General features: G+C 35.3%; 1 protein-coding gene across 12 annotated transcripts; it reads right to left on the bottom strand.

Annotated features, from left to right (window-relative positions):
- Positions 1 to 1666: 1666 nt before the first annotated feature.
- LOC110496247 (major histocompatibility complex class I-related gene protein) lies at positions 1667 to 16212 on the bottom strand. Of its 12 annotated transcripts, XM_036952810.1 has the most exons (21): positions 15956 to 16212; positions 14981 to 15256; positions 14559 to 14852; positions 14075 to 14359; positions 13730 to 13849; positions 13390 to 13443; positions 13012 to 13047; positions 11844 to 11876; positions 10376 to 10408; positions 10218 to 10268; positions 8915 to 8947; positions 8757 to 8807; positions 7457 to 7489; positions 7299 to 7349; positions 5999 to 6031; positions 5841 to 5891; positions 4542 to 4574; positions 4384 to 4434; positions 3168 to 3200; positions 3011 to 3060; positions 1667 to 2082 (listed from the first exon to the last, which is right to left on the bottom strand). In XM_036952810.1, the coding sequence occupies exons 1-20, from the start codon at positions 16023 to 16025 to the stop codon at positions 3020 to 3022; spliced, it is 1662 nt and encodes a 553-aa protein (XP_036808705.1). In that variant the 5' UTR covers positions 16026 to 16212; the 3' UTR covers positions 1667 to 2082; positions 3011 to 3019. The 12 variants fall into 12 exon arrangements, with proteins under 12 accessions (XP_036808705.1, XP_036808706.1, XP_036808707.1 ...); XM_036952811.1 differs by lacking the exon at positions 10376 to 10408; XM_036952812.1 differs by lacking the exons at positions 3168 to 3200; positions 4384 to 4434.
- Between the last annotated feature and the right edge of the window lie 1991 nt (positions 16213 to 18203).

Raw genomic sequence — 18203 nt, 5'->3', positions numbered from 1 at the left:
TCTCTCACACCCCCGCTCTCAGCAATACATTGGTTCTGGGATATGCAACCATTTCCTTTCTCACTAAACGCCACACTTTCCCCAAAATCAAAAACCACACACCACACATACTGTGCCTTCTGTTTACTGAGTTTTTATCTTCACCATGTTGAATTAGTGCTTTTGTGTTCCAATTAGTTATAATTGAAGATATATAGAAAAGCTATATTTTTTGTTGTATTATTACAGTCAATAACCGGGCTAGAATTGTGTTTAATTATATTCCTCGTCTATAAGAACTTTGTCATTTTTAAAATAGCCATGGAGTAGTCTTTGTGTCTCTGAACAACTGGCTATCAATATATAGCTTATCGACGACGAGAGCTACTCGTTTCCCTTTTAATCTATTTTCCTTGAAAATTGGATACAGAACTTTACGCCGTTCTGCAATCTCCTTTGGGAACTGGTCATTCATACCAATTTGGGTCCCAGCAAGTCTTTTACCAGGCTTTTAATCATTATTTTATCTTTAAAAGGAGCTAATTTGGCAACGACGATTGGGCGTTCATACCTCTGCTCTCTCTGTACGAAGCGGTGTACATGTTCGAGTTGGATTTTGTCGATAGCTTCGCGTGGAATCTGAAGCGTTGTAAGGAGGAACTCTCTAACTACAGATTCAGGAGCTTCTCCTTCTTTCTCTTGGATACCTGTAAGTACCAGATTCTCTCTCATGGATCTAGTCTGTATGTCAAGTAAGGCTTCTCTCAGAACAGTGTTCTTCTTTTTAAGTTCATAAACTTCTGTTTCAATCTTAAAGACTGTCCCTTTTAGCTTGTTTGTGTCTTTCTCCAATGTCACAGCTTTTTCATCACTCATCTCGAGGCTTGCCTTCAACTCTTTTATATCTTTACTGACTAGTTCAAGTATACCCCGTTTGTAATTTACTGATTTTAACAGATTGGTTTCGACCTTTACCATTCCCGGTGGTGAAAATATTAAATCGTCTGTGGAAGAGTCACTTTTTCGTTTTGAAATAGGTTCCCCTGTCTTACTCACCGTCATGTTTTGGGTGTTGCTTGTTTTCGTAATATTTGTCGATACATTTCTCGTTTTGTTTTGTGTTGTTATCCAGATTGAAGGATATCACCCACCAGATAGTGTAGTGCTAACATTTAGTCTAATTTACCGATATTGAATATTACGTTTTTATCTTGAGGTGCTCTACATAACTACGTTCAGTCCCCCATCTTCAGTCCGCCACCAAACAACATTTTACTTTCACTTTTAGCAACATTACACCACTGTCCATTGTCAAAGTGTCCCAAAAAGGAGCAAAAGTACGACAAAATATATTTTGAATGCTCACATTGAATGAATTGCCCGAAAAATAATGAGAATATCTATCCTAAATCATTTCTGTGTCAAATTCGCAGGTGAGCCACACAGTGCGACGACAGTGAACCTGGGCTCTCCTGACAGGTGAACTCCCATGTTTCCTCATGGAACATGGTCAAACTAGTTTGGTTGCTTGTGTTAACTGCAGCTAGGCCTATATGCATAATCTTAACTTTTTCATTGGTATCCTTCATTATTATAATGACTCAAAAGCATAACAAGGGTCCAATCATCATTGAAACAGTCAAATGTGGCATGCAGTGTTGAACACATAAGGGATACTGAGGCGTTCTCATTGGTTCATAAAGGAGTCTTTTATTAATGCAGTGATTTATACTTTCCCCGAAAAATGAAAACAAAACATATTTAAAAAGCAGTTCAGTGCATGTGTGTTTATGTGTGTGCAACGATTTAAATGATTGGTTTCCAGTTTAAAATAAACAATCTACAATAGAAATAGAATAAGGTTCCAATACCAATACATTAAAATGGCCCAAATATAGGCGGTTTACAAATCAATTTGTTGAAAAGGAATTCTATTATGATATTCGAAAGATCAAAACATTAATTAATAAGTATTCAAATCCAAGCCGATCAAAACGGTCAATTCTTGGGAATGTACACATCCACATTGACAGTATTTGTTGACAAAACAGAATCACATGTTGTTTGCTAGATTTAGATGCGTTGTCAGTCACTCCTCAATGGCTGAGAGAATAGAGAGAGAAAGTCATTATGGGAATGGGTGCTTGTTTTTTTATACGCAGGGCTATAGCTGCAGTAACAGTAGGCATGCTAATGACAATAATACAATCATTTAGATAACTAAGAATTACACCTAAATAATAAATAGTAATAGTGCAGTTAGTATTACATATCCATGTAGATTCATGATGCTGATATTTGTAAAAGGATGTTTGCAGTGGTGTAAAGTACTTAAGTAGTTTTTTTGGTTATCTGAGCATTACTTTGCTATTTATTTTTTGCCAACTTTTACTTTTACTTCACTACATTCCTAAAGAAAATATATATAGATTTTTTGGACTCGTTACATTTTGACAGGAAAATTGATCAATTCACACACTTATCAAGAGAAAATCCCTGGTCATCCCTACTGCCTCTGATCTGGCGGACTCACTAAACACAATAATAATAAAATTGTGCCGTCTGGTTTGCTTAATATTAGGAATTTGAAATGGTTTACACTTTTACTTTTGATACTTCAGTACATTTTAGCAATTCCATTTACTTTTGATACTTGAGTATATTTAAACACAAATACTTTTAGACTTTTACTCAAGTAGTATTTTACTGGGTGACTTTCACTTTTACTAGAGTCATTTTCTATTATTGTATATTTACTTTTACTCATGTATGACACTTGAGTACTTTTTTTTACTACTGGAGGTTTGGGGATGTTAGTTAATATATGGTTTGTACTGTTGAAGGACATGTGCCAGTTCCCTAGTTGGATACATGGTGGCATGGCTGGAGGAACCAAATCCTTTAAGTGCTTAGATACATAATAGTACTTTCAACAACAACTAACACCAGAAAAACATCTAACTTTCAAGAATGAGATTGGGGGGCCATGATTGTATTACATGATATATATTTTAAGGATAAATTATATTACCTCAACTTGTCAGCATTGCCTCTCCTCTAGACTTTCGTTGCTGCCTTGACCTGGAACAGCAGAACTAACATCAGCACTTCCATAGTTTCAACTGCATTCACTATGTACTTAAGAAATATACAATAAAATAACTGACAATACTTTTGAATAACATTACCAGAGTCAGTGCTGATAGCGTCATCCTTTATCACTGGGGAAAGAGAATATTATCACTCTTTAGTTAGATACAGATATACATATATAATTCCCTCTCTGATTTGACTGAATCGATAACTACCCACCTAGTACATAGAAGATGTGACTTTACATTTCACGTCAGTGTCATAATAATCCTACTCGGTACAGATAATTAATTAGTTAGAATGAATGTGTCATGTTGTCTCCCACTATGTTCAGTGTCTAATTGCTAGTTATTCTTTAGGTGTTCCCTTCCTTGAGAAACATTTTCTTGACTATGATTCACAGTCCCCTCATTTTACAAATCTACATACCACATGATTTGTGACAAAGGTGATTAAAGTAAAGTTTGCATCAAATAGCAAACATGACAGAATTACACCTAAATAATGCATAGTAATAGTGCAGTTAGTATACATGTCATGATGCTGATATTTGTAAAAGGATGTTGGGATGTTTGCAGTGGTATAAAGTACTTAAGTAAAAAATACTTTAAAGTACTACTTAAGTAGTTTTTTCGTTATCTGAACATTACTTTGCTATTTATTTTTTGCCAACTTTTACTTCACTACATTCTTAAAGAAATATATATAGATTTGTTGTACTCGTTACATTTTGACAGGAAAATGGATCAATTCACACACTTATCAAGAGAAAAGCCCTGGTCATCCCTACTGCCTTTGATCTGGCGGACTCACTAAACACAATAACAAGAAAATTGTGCCGTCTGGTTTGCTTAATATTAGGAATTTGAAATGGTTTACACTTTTACTTTTGATACTTAAGTACATTTTAGCAATTCCATTTACTTTTGATACTTAAGTATATTTAAACACAAATACTTTTAGACTTTTACTCAAGTAGTATTTTACTGGGTGACTTTCACTTTTAGTAGAATAATTTTCTATTATTGTATATTTACTTTGACTCATGTATGACACTTGAGTACTTTTTTTTACCACTGAATGTTTGGGGATGTTAGTTAATATGTGGTTTGTACTGTTGATGGACATGTGCCAGTTGCCTAGTTGGATACATGGTGGCATGGCTGGAGGAACTAAATCCTTTAAGTGCTCAGATACATAATAGTACTTTCAACAACAACTAACACCAGAAACACATATAACTTTCAGGAATGAGATTGGGGGGCCATGATTGTATTACATGATATATATTTTAAGGATAAATTATATTACCTCCATTAGCCAGCATTGCCTCCCTCTCTAGACGTTCGTTGCTGCCTTGACCTGGAACAGCAGAACTAACATCAGCACTTCCATAGTTTCAACTGCATTCACTATGTACTTAAGAAATATACAGTAAAATAACTGACAATACTTTTGAATAACATTACCAGAGTCAGTGCTGCTAGCGCCATCCTTTGTCCCTGGGGAAAGAGAATATTATCACTCTTTAGTTAGATACAGATATAAAGCCTTCAGTGATGATCATTGGTCCTCTATAGGCATGCATATTCCCAAATAAAATTCTATAAAGTAACGGAAAAATCATCATAGCAATGTAATTCACTCTCTGATTTGACTGAATCGATAACTACCCACCTAGTACATAGATGATGTGACTTTACATTTCACGTCAGTGTCATAATAATCCTACTCGGTACAGATAATTCATTAGTTAGAATGAATGTGTCATGTTGTCTCCCACTATGTTCAGTGTCTAATTGCTAGTTATTCTTTAGGTGTTCCCTTCCTTGAGAAACATTTTCTTGACTATGATTCACAGTCCCCTCATTTTACAAATCTACATACCACATGATTTGTGACAAAGGTGATTAAAGTAAAGTTTGCATCAAATAGCAAACATGACAGAATTACACCTAAATAATACATAGTAATAGTGCAGTTAGTATACATGTCATGATGCTGATATTTGTAAAAGGATGTTGGGATGTTTGCAGTGGTATAAAGTACTTAAGTAAAAATACTTTAAAGTACTACTTAAGTAGTTTTTTCGATATCTGAACATTACTTTGCTATTTATTTTTTTCCAACTTTTACTTCACTACATTCTTAAAGAAATATATATAGATTTGTTGTACTCGTTACATTTTGACAGGAAAATGGATCAATTCACACACTTATCAAGAGAAAAGCCCTGGTCATCCCTACTGCCTTTGATCTGGCGGACTCACTAAACACAATAACAAGAAAATTGTTTCGTCTGGTTTGCTTAATATTAGGAATTTGAAATGGTTTACACTTTTACTTTTGATACTTAAGTACATTTTAGCAATTCCATTTACTTTTGATACTTAAGTATATTTAAACACAAATACTTTTAGACTTTTACTCAAGTAGTATTTTACTGGGTGACTTTCACTTTTACTAGAGTCATTTTCTATTATTGTATATTTACTTTGACTCATGTATGACACTTGAGTACTTTTTTTTACCACTGAATGTTTGGGGATGTTAGTTAATATGTGGTTTGTACTTTTGATGGACATGTGCCAGTTGCCTAGTTGGATACATGGTGGCATGGCTGGAGGAACTAAATCCTTTAAGTGCTCAGATACATAATAGTACTTTCAACAACAACTAACACCAGAAACACATATAACTTTCAGGAATGAGATTGGGGGGCCATGATTGTATTACATGATATATATTTTAAGGATAAATTATATTACCTCCATTAGCCAGCATTGCCTCCCTCTCTAGACGTTCGTTGCTGCCTTGACCTGGAACAGCAGAACTAACATCAGCACTTCCATAGTTTCAACTGCATTCACTATTTACTTAAGGAATATACAATAAAATAACTGACAATACTTTTGAATAACATTACCAGAGTCAGTGCTGCTAGCGCCATCCTTTGTCCCTGGGGAAAGATAATATTATCACTCTTTAGTTAGATACAGATATAAAGCCTTCAGTGATGATCATTGGTCCTCTATAGGCATGCATATTCCCAAATAAAATTATATAAATTAACGGAAAAATCATCATAGCAATGTAATTCACTCTCTGATTTGACTGAATCGATAACTACCCACCTAGTACATAGATGATGTGACTTTACATTTCACGTCAGTGTCATAATAATCCTACTCGGTACAGATAATTCATTAGTTAGAATGAATGTGTCATGTTGTCTCCCACTATGTTCAGTGTCTAATTGCTAGTTATTCTTTAGGTGTTCCCTTCCTTGAGACACATTTTCTTGACTATGATTCACAGTCCCCTCATTTTACAAATCTACATACCACATGATTTGTGACAAAGGTGATTAAAGTAAAGTTTGCATCAAATAGCAAACATGACAGAATTACACCTAAATAATACATAGTAATAGTGCAGTTAGTATACATGTCATGATGCTGATATTTGTAAAAGGATGTTGGGATGTTTGCAGTGGTATAAAGTACTTAAGTAAAAATACTTTAAAGTACTACTTAAGTAGTTTTTTCGATATCTGAACATTACTTTGCTATTTATTTTTTGCCAACTTTTACTTCACTACATTCTTAAAGAAATATATATATAGATTTGTTGTACTCGTTACATTTTGACAGGAAAATGGATCAATTCACACACTTATCAAGAGAAAAGCCCTGGTCATCCCTACTGCCTCTGATCTGGCGGACTCACTAAACACAATAACAAGAAAATTGTGCCGTCTGGTTTGCTTAATATTAGGAAATTGAAATGGTTTACACTTTTACTTTTGATACTTAAGTACATTTTAGCAATTCCATTTACTTTTGATACTTAAGTATATTTAAACACAAATACTTTTAGACTTTTACTCAAGTAGTATTTTACTGGGTGACTTTCACTTTTACTAGAGTCATTTTCTATTATTGTATATTTACTTTGACTCATGTATGACACTTGAGTACTTTTTTTACCACTGAATGTTTGGGGATGTTAGTTAATATGTGGTTTGTACTTTTGATGGACATGTGCCAGTTCCCTAGTTGGATACATGGTGGCATGGCTGGAGGAACTAAATCCTTTAAGTGCTCAGATACATAATAGTACTTTCAACAACAACTAACACCAGAAAAACATCTAACTTTCAAGAATGAGATTGGGGGGCCATGATTGTATTACATTATATATATTTTAAGGATAAATTATATTACCTCCATTAGCCAGCATTGCCTCCCTCTCTAGACGTTCGTTGCTGCCTTGACCTGGAACAGCAGAACTAACATCAGAACTTCCATAGTTTCAACTGCATTCACTATTTACTTAAGGAATATACAATAAAATAACTGACAATACTTTTGAATAACATTACCAGAGTCAGTGCTGCTAGCGCCATCCTTTGTCCCTGGGGAAAGATAATATTATCACTCTTTAGTTAGATACAGATATAAAGCCTTCAGTGATGATCATTGGTCCTCTATAGGCATGCATATTCCCAACTAAAATTATATAAATTAACGGAAAAATCATCATAGCAATGTAATTCACTCTCTGATTTGACTGAATCGATAACTACCCACCTAGTACATAGATGATGTGACTTTACATTTCACGTCAGTGTCATAATAATCCTACTCGGTACAGATAATTCATTAGTTAGAATGAATGTGTCATGTTGTCTCCCACTATGTTCAGTGTCTAATTGCTAGTTATTCTTTAGGTGTTCCCTTCCTTGAGACACATTTTCTTGACTATGATTCACAGTCCCCTCATTTTACAAATCTACATACCACATGATTTGTGACAAAGGTGATTAAAGTAAAGTTTGCATCAAATAGCAAACATGACAGAATTACACCTAAATAATACATAGTAATAGTGCAGTTAGTATACATGTCATGATGCTGATATTTGTAAACGGATGTTGGGATGTTTGCAGTGGTATAAAGTACTTAAGTAAAAATACTTTAAAGTACTACTTAAGTCGTTTTTTTGGTTATCTGAACATTACTTTGCTATTTATTTTTTGCCAACTTTTACTTCACTACATTCCTAAAGAAAATATATATTGATTTTTTGTACTCGTTACATTTTGACAGGAAAATGTATCAATTCACACACTTATCAAGAGAAAAGCACTGGTCATCCCTACTGCCTCTGATCTGGCGGACTCACTAAACACAATAACAAGAAAATTGTGCCATCTGGTTTGCTTAATATAAGGAATTTGAAATGGTTTACACTTTTACTTTTGATATTTCAGTACATTTTAGAAATTCCATTTACTTTTGATACTTAAGTATATTTAAACGCAAATACTTTTAGACTTTTACTCAAGTAGTATTTTACTGGGTGACTTTCACTTTTACTTGAGTCATTTTCTATTATTGTATATTTACTTTAACTCATGTATGACACTTGAGTACTTTTTTTTACCACTGAATGTTTGGGGATGTTAGTTAATATGTGGTTTGTACTGTTGAAGGACGTGCCACTTGCCTAGTTGGATACATGGTGGCATGGCTGGAGGAACCAAATCCTTTTAAGTGCTCAGATACATAATAGTACTTTCAACAACAACTAACACCAGAAAAACATCTAACTTTCAAGAATGAGATTGGGGGGCCATGATTGTATTACATTATATAGATTTTAAGGATAAATTATATTACCTCCATTAGCCAGCAATGCCTCCCTCTCTAGACATTCGTTGCTGCCTTGACCTGGAACAGCAGAACTAACATCAGCACTTCCATAGTTTCAACTGCATTCACTATGTACTTAAGAAATATACAGTAAAATAACTGGCAATACTTTTGAATAACATTACCAGAGTCAGTGCTGCTAGCGCCATCCTTTGTCCCTGGGAAAAGAGAATTTATCACTCTTTAGTTAGATACAGATATAAAGCCTTCAGTGATGATCATTGGTCCTCTATAGGCATGCATATTCCCAAATAAAATTCTATGAATTAACGGAGAAATCCTATTAGCAATGTAATTCACTCTCTGATTTGACTGAATCGATAACTACCCACCTAGTACATAGAAGATGTGACTTTACATTTCACGTCAGTGTCATAATAATGCTACTCGGTACAGATAATTCATTAGTTAGAATTCATATGTCATGTTGTCTCCCACTATGTTCAGTGTCTAATTGCTAGTTATTCTTTAGGTGTTCCCTTCCTTGAGAAACCTTTTCTTGACTATGATTCACAGTCCCCTCATTTTACAAGTCTACATACCACATGATTTGTGACAAAGGTGATTAAAGTAAAGTTTGCATCAAAAAGCAAACATGACAGAATTACACCTAAATAATACATAGTAATAGTGAAGTTAGTATACATGTCAATGTAGTCTCATGATGCTGATATTTGTAAAAGGATGTTTGCAGTGGTATAAAGTACTTAAGTAAAAATACTTTAAAGTACTGCTTAAGTCGTTTTTTTGGTTATCTGAACATTACTTTGCTATTTATTTTTTGCCAACTTTTACTTCACTACATTCCTAAAGAAAATATATATCGATTTTTTGTACTCGTTACATTTTGACAGGAAAATGGATCAATTCACACACTTATCAAGAGAAAATCCCTGGTCATCCCTACTGCCTCTGATCTGGCGGACTCACTAAACACAATAACAAGAAAATTGTGCCGTCTGGTTTGCTTAATATAAGGAATTTGAAATGGTTTACACTTTTACTTTTGATACTTCAGTACATTTTAGCAATTCCATTTACTTTTGATACTTAAGTATATTTAAACACAAATACTTTTAGACTTTTACTCAAGTAGTATTTTACTGGGTGACTTTCACTATTACTAGAGTCATTTTCTATTATTGTATATTTACTTTGACTCATGTATGACACTTGAGTATTTTTTTTTACCACTGAATGTTTGGGGATGTTAGTTAATATGTGGTTTGTACTGTTGAAGGACATGTGCCAGTTCCCTAGTTGGATACATGGTGGCATGGCTGGAGGAACTAAATCCTTTAAGTGCTCAGATACATAATAGTACTTTCAACAACAACTAACACCAGAAAAACATCTAACTTTCAAGAATGAGATTGGGGGGCCATGATTGTATTACATTATATATATTTTAAGGATAAATTATATTACCTCCATTAGCCAGCAATGCCTCCCTCTCTAGACATTCATTGCTGCCTTGACCTGGAACAGCAGAACTAACATCAGCACTTCCATAGTTTCAACTGCATTCACTATGTACTTAAGAAATATACAGTAAAATAACTGGCAATACTTTTGAATAACATTACCAGAGTCAGTGCTGCTAGCGCCATCCTTTGTCCCTGGGAAAAGAGAATTTATCACTCTTTAGTTAGATACAGATATAAAGCCTTCAGTGATGATCATTGGTCCTCTATAGGCATGCATATTCCCAAATAAAATTCTATAAATTAACGGAGAAATCCTATTAGCAATGTAATTCACTCTCTGATTTGACTGAATCGATAACTACCCACCTAGTACATAGAAGATGTGACTTTACATTTCACGTCAGTGTCATAATAATGCTACTCGGTACAGATAATTAATTAGTTAGAATTCATATGTCATGTTGTCTCCCACTATGTTCAGTGTCTAATTGCTAGTTATTCTTTAGGTGTTCCCTTCCTTGAGAAACCTTTTCTTGACTATGATTCACAGTCCCTTCATTTTACAAGTCTACATACCACATGATTTGTGACAAAGGTGATTAAAGTATAGTTTGCATCAAATAGCAAACATGACAGAATTACACTTAAATAATACATAGTAATAGTGAAGTTAGTATACATGTCAATGTAGTCTCATGATGCTGATATTTGTAAAAGGATGTTGGGATATTTGCAGTGGTGTAAAGTACTTAAGTAAAAATACTTTAAAGTACTACTTAAGTCGTTTTTTTGGTTATCTGAACATTACTTTGCTATTTATTTTTTGCCAACTTTTACTTCACTACATTCCTAAAGAAAATATATATTGATTTTTTGTACTCGTTACATTTTGACAGGAAAATGGATCAATTCACACACTTATCAAGAGAAAATCCCTGGTCATCCCTACTGCCTCTGATCTGGCGGACTCACTAAACACAATAACAAGAAAATTGTGCCATCTGGTTTGCTTAATATAAGGAATTTGAAATGGTTTACACTTTTACTTTTATACTTCAGTACATTTTAGAAATTCCATTTACTTTTGACACTTAAGTATATTTAAACGCAAATACTTTTAGACTTTTACTCAAGTAGTATTTTACTGGGTGACTTTCACTTTTACTTGAGTCATTTTCTATTATTGTATATTTACTTTGACTCATGTATGACACTTGAGTACTTTTTTTTACCACTGAATGTTTGGGGATGTTAGTTAATATGTGGTTTGTACTGTTGAAGGACATGTGCCAGTTGCCTAGTTGGATACATGGTGGCATGGCTGGAGGAACCAAATCCTTTAAGTGCTCAGATACATAATAGTACTTTCAACAACAACTAACACCAGAAACACATATAACTTTCAAGAATGAGATTGGGGGGCCAAGATTGTATTACATTATATATATTTTAAGGATAAATGATATTATCTCCATTAGCCAGCATTGCCTCCCTGTCTAGACTTTCGTTGCTGCCTTGACCTGGAACAGCAGAACTAACATCAGCACTTCCATAGTTTTAACTGCATTCACTATGTACTTAAGAAATATACAATAAAATAACTGACAATACTTTTGAATAACATTACCAGAGTCAGTGCTGATAGCGTCATCCTTTATCACTGGGGAAAGAGAATATTATCACTCTTTAGTTAGATACAGATATACATATATAATTCCCTCTCTGATTTGACTGAATCGATAACTACCCACCTAGTACATAGAAGATGTGACTTTACATTTCACGTCAGTGTCATAATAATCCTACTCGGTACAGATAATTCATTAGTTAGAATGAATGTGTCATGTTGTCTCCCACTATGTTCAGTGTCTAATTGCTAGTTATTCTTTAGGTGTTCCCTTCCTTGAGAAACATTTTCTTGACTATGATTCACAGTCCCTTCATTTTACAAGTCTACATACCACATGATTTGTGACAAAGGTGATTAAAGTAAAGTTTGCATCAAAAAGCAAACATGACAGAATTACACCTAAATAATACATAGTAATAGTGCAGTTAGTATTACATGTCAATGTAGTCTCATGATGCTGATATTTGTGAAAGGATGTTGGGATGTTTGTGGATGTTAGTTAATATATGGTTTGTACTGTTGATGGACATGTGCCAGTTGCCTAGTTGGATACATGGTGGCATGGCTGGAGGAACCAAATCCTGTAAGTGCTCAGATACATAATAGTACTTTCAACAACAACTAACACCAGAAAAATGTGTAACTTTAAAAAATGAGATTGGGAGGCTATGATTGTACTACATTATATATATTTTTATACATTTTTTCAAGGATAAATTGTATTGCCTCCCTCTCTAGACGTTCGTTGCTGCCTTGACCTGGAACAGCAGAACTAACATCAGCACTTCCATAGTTTCAACTGCATTCACTACGTACTTAAGAAATATACAATAAAATAACTGGCAATACTTTTGAATAACATTACCAGAGTCCCTTCATTTTACAAGTCTACATACCACATGACTTGTGATAAAGGTGATTAAAGCAACCTTTGCGGGCAAAAAGTAAACATGACAGACCTTGTTGTATTGTTAAAGTCACTTTGGAAAACTTAATGAACGTGTTTTTTACAATACCAGAAATCAATGCTGTCAGTCAATCATTCTTAATTGTAATTATAATCTACACTCCATTGCATGAAAGAAATTGGATCCTTCTCTGCTTTTAACAACTGTGAAACATAACATGACCTCCACTCTACAACTATGAGATTTGTAAGTCTTACCAGGCATGTTCAAAACGGCTGCTCCATTTCCATTGCCTGAAAGTAACAGAGTCATGTGAACGGACTAGCTTTGCAAGTACAAGGTTGATGTTGTGCTATATACTCATCGGTATTGTCCAGAGCAACAAATGGACAATAAGAAGTCAAACTATTCATCTGTATGTGATTAATAAAAATTATGTGTAAAAACAAGGATATGGGGGGGCTGTCATTAATTAATTGAATCATCACAAGACATAATTAAATCACAACAATAAACACTGATAAGATGGCCCCTCATTATACATATCCCTACCAGATCTTTGGTATTGCTGTGCTACTGCTACACATGTAATTGTTCTAGGAAGGACAAAATACATGACATTGTATCAACGGTACCATTTAGAGGTGCCTGGATCCCAGTAGCTGGTAGATCTCCTTTTTTACCAGCAACTAAAACAATGGAGCAAGATGTTAATGCCAAATATGACAGGTTTTTATTAAATTACTATCTGAAACAGTGGAAGAAACAGTGGAAACACAGTGGTAGGAAAAATAAACATACAATACTCTCTTTTTTTAACCTCCCGACTTGAGATTTACTAAAGTCACGCCCTGATATCAAAAAAGGTTTCCACATGCTTAAATGACCATAATCGCTTTAGTTTATCTCACAAAACAATACAAATAAGAAAAATAACATACTGTATGAAATTCATTCACAATGTGAAAAACTTACATATTTTGCCTTTCTTCCAAAGAACCAACATGGAGCTAACCATGGTCAGCAGGAGGACCAGCACAACAACAGCACCAATGATAACACCTGTTACTTGGGTACAATCGCAGCATTTCCCATCTGCGTGGAAGACAATATAAGAGGACATATTCAGCATTAACAATGACATATTGTACATTGAGCTTGAAAAACATTTTCACATTTTAATCATCTGCATTCATGACCTGTTAACAGACTCAGAAACATCTGATTTTACCACAACTGATAACCATAACTGGTTAACTAATAACTGGTTTGTTGAAAATACATACAGTACCGGTATATTGAATATAAGGAGTACTTTACCCCATTTTACCACAACTGGCTCCTTCAAAGCTACATGGTTGACAGAGCATTCATAAGTTTCCTTATCTGCCGCTGGGATCTGCACACTCATCCTGATCTGGTAGGTGTCATCATTATTGGGTAGGACTCCTGTAGACTGCACTCCATCATGTTCGGTCAATGGAACACCATTCTTCTTCATTTGCATAATCACATCTTTGGGATAGAAATCTGTGGCCATGCAGGTCAGTCGGACATGTCCTGCAGTTTTGGCCTTTTTAGCAAATGCATAGACCATCGGAGGGGCTAAAGGGGGAATAAACGGAGAACATGAATATTATTTCTGATCTCACATGTACAAATGGTCGTTTTTTTGTTAACCATTTGTTAGGCTATACTATTTTAGGTCCAAAGTACTCTATCCGAGTTGTAAAAAGATCCTTCGAGTTATCCATAGTTAGGCTACACTATGTGAAGTTTAGAACACTTTTCAAAAAGTACTCACAATCAGCCCTACTGAATTCTTTGGCCTCGTATGCCATGAATTTGGAAAGCCAGTCCACACACTCCTTCTCCAGGTAGCCTTTGGTGTACTGGTTGAGGATCTGGACCCCGTCCCACTTCCTCTTAGTTGGCTGAGCTTGAACAACTGGGGCCACCCACTGCATATTGGCATCATCAAAGGCCAGAAAGTCGTCACCATCGTAGCTGTACTGGTCTGTGCCCTTTATGAATTTCAATGTGCCGTCACTCTGTCGGTCAATCTCACAGCCATGTTTCCACTGAAGGATATGGACATCTGAGAGGAAAAACAAATAGAATAGGAGAGGGAATGACTCACCTATGTTATGGTCCAGTCTGGGAGTTTTGGTGAAATATCTACAGTAGGCTGTGTAGAGTGACACAAATGCAAGTGTTGTTTCTCACCAGTGTTGTTGTGCCTCATGCGATCCATCAGGATGTTGATGTTGACTTTGAACCACTGCTCCTTGCTCTTGCGTGACTGAGTGCCTTTATCCCAGTAGTCTGCTGGCATCTTCTCCCTCATCCAGTCCTGTTTGGGAATCTTCTTCTTTGCCACACTGTCATAGCAATCTATCTGTTTGTCATTCATCAGACCCATGGCAGTGAACTCATGGATACCAGGCAATTCTACTGGCTTTGACAGGGCAGTGTAGATGTAATTCAGCGACCATTTCTCCACTGGTCACAAAAAGTGAAACATGAGTTAGTCGTGACTCCTGAGTAGAGATGCTTCTTCAAAGACCAAAATAATTGGGTATGACTTTTTAAGGAATATCAAATTGATTGGAATACTAAATAAAGGAATGATGGTGATAAAATGTACCTTAATCTGTTCTGTTACATTTTTCATATTATTTGTATTTAAAAAATAATACAATTTATGTTCACCACTTAGCCTACAATGGTTATTGAAAGAGACCAAACTAAAAAAACTGATCCTGGATCAACGAAATTGTGCACTAGACTTGTCGTCGCCATAGCATTTCCAACCAATCAAACTGTCCTTTTCTGTTGCCAGGTGAGATAGTTTTCACAGGTGTACAGTCAACTGAATTTGGCAGCAAGAGGCAAAACATAAACATTGTAGCCTAATTATCAATACAGTTTTAATAACTAAATAAAATGTTGGGAAGTTGAAGTTATTAAGTAAGTAATTATTATTTTTGACAGTTTGCGAACATTTTCAACAGAACAATAAATAACCTACAATAACCTACAATTTTCACGATACAACAATTGAACATGAATCGTCAAAATGTGCCTCGATGATAATAATTTCTCCATATTATTATTTTGTTCACTAGGTCTATAGCAACTCAGCCAAAAAAAACATTTTACTTTCACCTTTAGCAACAAGACAGAAATAAATGTTCTTACCGCTGTCCACCGTCGAAAGTGTCGCGAAAAGGAACAAAAGTACGACGACATACATTTTGAACGCACACATGAATGTTAAATGCCCCGAAAATAATAATAAGCCTATCCTAAATAAAAGTCTGTGGCCAATCCCAAGGTGAGTCGCATAGTGTGACAACAGAGCACTTCGGCTTTCACAACCAGTTGAGCTCTAACGAACGTGGTCAAACAAGTTTGGTTGGTTATGTAAACTGTAACTGAAGCTAGGTCTACTTCATGCAGTATATATAGGCGTACCTTTATTCATTGCTATCTTTCATTATTATAATGACTCAAACGCATAACAGGGGTTCAATAATTATTGGAAGAGTACAATGTGGCATGCATTGTTGAACACTTACTGTAAGGGCTACTGAGACGTTCACATTGGTTGATAAAGTAGTCCTTTATTAAAGCAGTGATTTATACTTACAAAATATATATTTAAATAAGTGCTGTCTGTGTGTGCGTGTGTATGTGTGTGTGTGTAGTGGTTGAAATGAATGGGCACTAGGTTAAAATAAACAACCATAACATATTACGGTTCCAATACCAATAAATCTGGCATGAAGAAAAATAAATCTATGAAAAACACAATGTTCATTTTCTATATCTAAAGTGTTATTCAAGTGAAAATACATTTATTTTGGCTCATTTTATTCTCACAAGGAATCCCACTACGATTTTCAAAAGATCAAAACGATCATAAACTAAGAAGTTGATATCCAAGCCTATCTGATCAGAATGGTAAATGCTTGGAAAGGAATACATCCAGATTCACAGTGTTTGTTGATTAACAAAACAGAATCACACGTTCTTTGGTTTGGATGCGCTGTCAGTCACTTTAATGTCTGAGAGAATAGAGAGAGAAAGTCATTATGGGAATGGGTGCTTGCTTTTTATACTCGGGGCTATAGCTGCAGTAACAGTAGGAATTCTACAGATAACTCTATGAATTACAGTAGAAGTTCAATATTACCAGAGTCGTGGGTGGACAAGGACCCATTTCATGAACCTAAAGAAATACATAGTAGTGGTGTGTTATTGTTACATGTCCATGTAGTCTCTTGATGTTGATATTTGTTGGGATGTTTGGGGATGTTGGTTAATATATGGTTTGTAGTGTCAATGCCTGTAGTTGGATGCAGGGTGGTATGGCTGCTGGCACCAAATCTGTTAAGTGCTCAGATACTGTTTATTATACAATCAATAACAATTAACACCAGAACAAAACTGCAACTTTTAAGAATGAGATGGGAGGCCATGATTGAGTTACTTTTTTTAATGTAAAAGATCCCCGTCCCACTTCTTCTTAGTCGGCAGAGCTTGATCAACTGGGGCCACACACTGCATAGTGGCATCACAGATAGAACAATGAGACAGATATTTTAATGGATGTATAAATGTGAAGCATCCGGTTGGTGTTTCCGAGAGGAAGCCCACTGGTGGGCAGTGGGAGAAGATGGAACCAGATGGATTTTGGCCGACATTCTGCTAATTTGTCATGTCAATACAGTTTTCTGTTCCCAAAACTAGAATCTGCTATGAACAGAGTTGTAGACTTTACCCTTTGCAAAAGTTTAAAAAAAATCTGTTTAGATTGAGTGCAAAGGCGAATTGAGTTATTGCACACGTGCACTTCAAAGTAGGAATTCCCTAACGGAAATATGCAGATGTATACTAGATCGCGCCAATAGGATATCGCTAGCGCATGCTTGGCTCTGCCCACCTCCTTGCTTGTTCTGCCCACTATGAATAACTTGTTCCCATTGGAAACGACAAGCTGTGGTCCATCTTGGTTCTGATAACAATGTAAATCTCTCTCTGACAAGGTGACTTTTATCAATGTGTATTGGGCTCCATTTTACTCTCAGATTCGAAAGTGCTAATTAGCATCCAAGTAGACATCATGCAAGAACACAAAACCCTGCAAACTCTAGCACGTCATCTCTAACTGTCAGCTTTGCTAACAGGTACATTTAAAGAATGTATTAAATACTACATCTAGCTAACATTAGATAGTGAATCCAGAGATTCTTACTTTTGCCTTGATTAGGCAGTCTTGTCCAGATCATCATGGCATTTGCAGTTCTTTATGATAGCCACATTAGCAGCTAATTAGAATGTCATTTGTTGGGGGTAAATGCAGGCAAATATATTGATAAAAATCACCGTGTCTGAGAGATTTAGTTATTTAGTTACGTCACGCCAGGGTAAGTCTACACAAAAC

This window comes from Oncorhynchus mykiss, chromosome 18 (genome assembly GCF_013265735.2).
Source record: "Oncorhynchus mykiss isolate Arlee chromosome 18, USDA_OmykA_1.1, whole genome shotgun sequence".
Classification (NCBI taxonomy): domain Eukaryota; kingdom Metazoa; phylum Chordata; class Actinopteri; order Salmoniformes; family Salmonidae; genus Oncorhynchus; species Oncorhynchus mykiss.
The sequence above is the reverse complement of the archived record's forward strand: the minus strand, read 5'-3'. Positions and strand labels throughout refer to the sequence as shown.